The 6000-nt window shown below is 41.6% G+C and overlaps 1 protein-coding gene across 4 annotated transcripts in view; it reads right to left on the bottom strand.

Annotated features, from left to right (window-relative positions):
- Positions 642–6000, bottom strand: part of ETV6 (ETS variant 6) — a 132580-nt gene continuing 127221 nt past the window's right edge. For all 4 annotated transcript variants that reach the window (XM_021393445.1, XM_021393473.1, XM_021393463.1 and 1 more), the window contains 2 exons: positions 5772–5872; positions 642–2505 (listed from right to left, as the gene is read on the bottom strand). In XM_021393445.1, the coding sequence (XP_021249120.1) occupies positions 2400–2505; positions 5772–5872 (207 nt within the window). In that variant the 3' untranslated portion in view covers positions 642–2399. The remainder of the gene's footprint in view (positions 2506–5771; positions 5873–6000) is intronic.

Genomic DNA, 6000 nt, shown 5'->3' with positions numbered 1-6000 from the left:
CTTTGACCTCCCCAGGAAGATGCATTCCGATGCCCTCTGTGCTCCATGTTCAGTGGGAGGACACACACCCAGCTCCCAAGACATGGCTGCAACCAAGTGCCCTTTGGTCACTATCGTTGTGGCCCCTAAGTTTTGGGTTGGAATCATCGTGGCCCCTTTGGTTTCAGGCCTGTGTGCAAGGGATCTCTCTCCTCCATTTCATGAGCTCTAAGTATTTCAGAGCTATGGCAGCAATGGGTCATCTGCTCATCTCTCTGATGCACGCTCATGTGCCCCTTTTTGTGAGGCAGAAGTCAAGCACTTTGTGTGCTGGGACTTATACTATAATAAAAAGATGTGGCTGGAAAGAGCTCAGGGAGAGATGTACGCCCTGTTGCTCCTCATCAGACACTGGCTCTGCAAAACTTCTTCTCGTTGTATGAAGCCTATCTTTGCCCTTAACAAAGCCCTTCCCTCTGCAGTTGTGACTCAATAATGTCTTTTGTGAGATTGGAATATCTTTGTTTAAACATACAGGCCATTATTCATTGCCAAGTGCTATTTTCTTCTGGGTAAATTAACCCTCTTGTTAAATATGTGCTAAGATCAAATGCAGTGCTGGTTTATAGCTAATAGAAACGCTATCATGGGAATGTATCTTATTTTTTGGTTGAAGCTGATTAGATTAATCCTTTTTTTTTTCCATTTCTAGTATGCATTTTCCCATAAAAGAGGCTTTCTGTTATTAATGAACTAGTGTGGACATGTTTTCTTCCAGAAATCATGTGATTCCTGCACAGTTTCTCTGTACATCTTCACTCTTTGCATGTATCATTTCTGCAGCTGCCTTCTTTCCATTAAGAGGACCACTGCTGATGGACCACTGGATACCTGGACACCACAGACTTTCCTGTCATGGCAGCCCAAGCAGTGTGAAATGCAAAGAGCCAGTAGTTCCTCTAGTACTGGGCATTAAGGACTGCTGAGCTTCCCAGCCTAGGCAACCAAAATAGGCATGGCTCTTGCCTCCTGCAAAGCACTCTCATGCTGTAAACCAAATAGAAGGTGTAAAAAATATGGCACCTTGCAAAGAACAAAAACAAACCCAAGAAAGCAACACAGATCTGGGATGTCTTTTTTTCTGGTCTTTTAAATCACATTAAGAACAGGCAAGCTGAGACAAGATTCCTGGATGGGAAAGCCATGTGGTGGGGAAGGGTTGGGAAGCATAAAAAAACAAACTCCAAAGACAAAACCAATTCCAAGGTATCACTATAGCTATTTGGTTTCTAGTTCTGTACCACTGGTTTTTATATTGGTGAATCAGCTACCTCTCCAGCAGCACAAAATGATCCTGGAGTGGTTTCTGAGTAGTATAAACCACGTGATGGGTCCCTTTGCATTCTCCTTAAGATGCTCAATGGAAAGTCCTTCACCATTCACCCCAAAATTGCTAGCAGGTATAAGAACAAAACCTCCCTTCTGTAATTTCAGATATTTTACCCTTTGATTTTTATCAAAGCCTTTGAGCTGAAATTCTGCATTGTGCATATATTGTGGGGTTTACATATGTACATATATATTTATACTTGCCCCTGTCCCCCTTCCCCCACTCCATCCTATCACCTCTTTGCTAGAGGGAGGGAAAATGTCAACATCAGTCTATTTCAAAGGTTTGCCACATTTATTTTTCTCCTCCCTGGAGCGCTTAGGTGACTGGTTTTGGTCCATATGCTAGCAGTTAATAGCCACTTGCAGGATTCATGAGCCCAAGCTATGTTGGGATGCTATCCCAGCCTACACATGAAAGATGACTAATTCATTTGACAGATATGTGTGGTAAATTCTTTTGTAGCTTCAGTACATTTACCAGACACAGCGCACAGATATTGATCCAAGCAAACTGGAACCCTTGAGCAAATCCCTTCTGTGTCATTATTGTTCTACGTGGTGTTATGTCATGAGACTTGCAAGGAAAATAAGAACACTCTATTCCCAAAGGAAAGCCTTCCAAAGAAAAAAAAGCATAATCTCACGTTTTGCCCTATGTGAGAAAAGGGAAGTCAAACTACATGTTTATTAGGGGAAAAACAAACAAACAAACAAACAAAACCCCAACCAAAAACAAACAAACAAACAAAAAACTTAAGAAAAAAAAAAAAAAGAAAGAACTTGAGGGAGACTTTGTAGGAACAGTGAAGTAGTGCGTAAGTCCAGGCTTTCTCCCATTTAGTTTTCTGCCAGCACCACTTCTGCCTGTTAGTTTGTTTTGTTAAGGTGCTTCAGGTCCTGTATGGTCTTCAAGCTAAGTGGAGACCCTCACTACTGCTTCTGTGGAGTTGCTTCCCCTCCCAAACCGTGCCAGCCATCCGAGCAGATGTTTCTCACGTAGACCCACAGAGGCGGTGCACCAGTTCCCTTCAGCACTCATCTTCTTGGTATATTTGTTCATCCAGTGCCTGGGATTCAAGGTGCTCAAGGCGGTCTGTTCGGCCACTCATAATCTCATCTGGGGTCTTCATGAACCTGAAAAACACAGAAATAAGCTTGATTTCCCAGTGCTCTCAGCCCTTCTCTTCGTAAAGATGCTGAGGCCCCTGAGCTGTACAGCTCCCCAGAAATATCCTTGCTCTATCCTTCAATATCACTTGGTATTTCCCATCTTCTCCATAGCCCACTGGCCTCTTTCCTCCTCTATACATGGAGTAGAATTTAAAAAAATCACAAGCATTTACTCCTGTTCCCTTTTTTAAGAAGTCCAAATTTTAACCAAATCCCACAGTCTTTTCTAAGGCATGATGTTTACTTCTTTTTCCTCATTGTTTGCTGTTGCCATGTAAGATGACAGTATGGCACATGTCCACGCATTTATGGAGTCTGGTGAAAGAAATGTTAATGATCTTTATTGACAGCACATTGCAAAGCAAACACACCTGGAAGGCATAGAGGCCTACTTACATACCTACCTACATACTTGTTTGTGCTGCCTTGTGTACAGGTGAGTGAAGGGGAATATGAAACTCTGAAGGATCAGGACTGGAAAGGGTCGAGGATTGACTCAGAACAAGCTCTGGGAAATGGAAAAAGCCCCAGGAGAAAAATTTTCTGGACTAAGCTTTAACTGAGAAAAGGAACTGTGTGCAAAGACAGTCGTTTCCTGTGTGATTGTAGGCAAGTGAAATTGTAACATAGCAGTGTCCTATGTAAACGAATGCCACAGCTCCCAGTACTGATGTCTTGCTGAGTTAAGTCTGAACAAGGCTAGAAACAGAAACTGCCTCTAGGGAGGCATGGCAACATAGGAAATGGGAAAGGACATCCACCAGCCTGCAGGTCAGGTCTGCAGTCTTGATCTTTGCCAGGGTGCTTTTGTGTACTACTGCACAGAGACAGCAAGGAAGACCTCTGCTTTTTCTTTCTGGATTTAACAGCATAGGACGAGAGAATGGCACAAGAAGGATAAAATCCTTGTCTAAACACAAATCACTTTCCTAACTTGTAAGTACTTCTGGAAAAATTAGAATGAGACGTCTATATTGGAAGTGTTACAAAATGTTGTGTTTTTTAATTAGTGAGGTACTGGCTAACATTCAGCAGTACAAAATGTGTTAATCAGAGCAGCTGATTTTATTTCAGGCTGATGATACCCTTGATATCCTGGCTCCAGTGAAAACAAAACAAACTGATATGAACCTTGTTACTATCACTGACTCACAAAAATCAGTGCTGAAGCTAATGGGTAAGACTTGCCTCCCCTTCTGCCTCTGAGGTTATGAAGCTTCAGGCTTTCAGTCTGAAAAATCCAGAGCCTCTCAGCAAACACACAGCACAGCCTGGAACTAAAGTCTTGCCACCTCTTCTAATTTTGGAAACCATAAGCATATATGCATTTAGGAAAAAGAAACTGTCTATGACTCACTGCCGTGTCACTCCCATTTGTATGCTGGAAGAACTCTGCCAATATAAATGGTGTTACTGCGCTGAAAAACTAGCATACGGAAGTGGTGAATCAGTCACTGGCTATCCAGTGAAAACTCATCAAAGCCTACAGGCCAGACTGGGCCCCGATTTAAACCCTGTGCTTGTCCTGTTGATCTTGCATGAGGATTAAATCAAAAGAGAGAACAATCCCACTTCCCTCCCTATCTTCTGCTTGTTCTGTTTCCTACATCATTTGGGAGATGGGCTGATAAGAACAGTACAGTAGTACTCTGGTCTGGTGTATTAAGTCACAGTGAGAAATGCCAATTGTGGGTGTCTGTTACAGCATTTGAATAAATTAAAAAATAAACAACAAACAGCCCAGAACTTCATGCTAATGAAGAAACAGTATCTATAGTATCTATGGCCTCTTCTGTTGCAGAAGGCATTCAGCCAAACTACTAGAAAACTTTCCCTCACTCCATTTTACATAAAGCTCTCTACAGATATCTGCAGGAGACAACTGCCTGCATGTTGCTTAAAAAGTCACATTTCCTATTCTTTCTGTGCTTGTGAGAAATAGCCAAGAAAGGCACATCAATAGCTTGATTTTCTGCAGCTGTTCTTCTTTTTCTCTTCAGATATAAATCAGTCTAAGAAAACATCAGTAAGTTTTTATTGGGAATTGTGCAAAAAATGCTTTGTTTTGTTTCCCCCTCCAGTTTCCAAAGGAAATGAAGTTTATATGCTCATGTTTTATGCTGCTTGGTGACCTTTGAATCCATTGGTCAGTTTGGGGCAAATCTGACAGAGGAACTGAGATCTCCAAAGGTAGTATGTTTCTGCAGTTTAGAGAACATAAGCAACCTGGTCAAGGAGAGATGGACTCCAACTTTGTTTGTGCTTCCACCAAAGAAAAGGTTCCAAGATAAGTACATGCATTATTCAGCATTACAGAATTCCCCTAGGAAGTGTAATCTTCACACAAGGGCACATCAAGTCAGGCTCCTTTGGTACCACTCCTTACGGAGCATCTTCAACTTTTTGCCAAAAAGAGTTAAAATAACACAGTTGATTTTGCCTGCAATCTCTTCACTGTCTTTTTCCTATTTAATTCTCTTTCTAAAACGGATATCAACAAGACATTCCACAGAAACCTCTTCAGATGTACACAGCTTACGCAATTCTTTTCTTAGTTTCTTTTCTTAAAACAAACTCCAAGACTGCCTTTCTACTGATATAATTTCCAAGAACATTACTGGACCCAGACAAGTAATCCAGACCAGATCCAAAGCAGTCGTTGGCCTGAGCTCAGTGTTCTGTGGGTTAGGACTATGCACTAGTACTCCCTTGCCTTGCCTGCAGAAAAATGGAGTGCTTACACTCAGTGGTTCTGCCAGTTGTACCCAAGTTCATACAGAAACTCCCTGCTTCATGCACCTCTGCTAAGATGTGTTCAGCAGCACTTTCCTTCTGCGATGTTGATGCTCCTGAGGAAATGCCAGATCTCTCTACTTAGTGTTCGCCAGCAGCTGCATCTGAGAAGTTGAATGGACTGGACTTTCCATGAGTTTGAATGAGGTCACAAATCATTCAGCTAAGGTCTTAAAAAATAGCAGGACCTGCTTGAAGTGACTGAAAGAAACTTCTATTGATTCCACTGATAACTGAAAAAGGCCTGTATTTTCTTAAATTGGTGCAGTTGCCTTAAAAGCTGGGAAGCAGTAGTCTAAACAGCTTTTACAAATCTGTGCCCATTGTCAGTGATGTTCTAGCTGTGGCAATGAAGAATCATACACACAATTCTATCTTCAGTCTTCAAAATCTAATTGTCTGTAAAAAGGAATGGCAAAGAAAATAAAAAAGATTACCTGAACAAAAGCCTTTGTCCTGGCTCCTTCCGGATAATATTTAGTTTGTAGTAATGGCGTAGGGCTCTGGACATTTTCTCGTAAGTCATATTTGTTCTGTTCTGTGTTTTTCAAAAGAAAAGGGGAAAATGTGGTGAGATGTCTCATTAAAACCTTCCAAAGCCCAATAAATGAATTGCAGAACTATCACAAAATAACCAGGTCTGGTCAAGAAATCACATGTTTCATT

This window comes from Numida meleagris, chromosome 1, assembly GCF_002078875.1.
Source record: "Numida meleagris isolate 19003 breed g44 Domestic line chromosome 1, NumMel1.0, whole genome shotgun sequence".
In the NCBI taxonomy this organism is placed as follows: domain Eukaryota; kingdom Metazoa; phylum Chordata; class Aves; order Galliformes; family Numididae; genus Numida; species Numida meleagris.
Note: the sequence above shows the minus strand (reverse complement) of the source record. Positions and strands in the feature narration are given on the sequence as shown.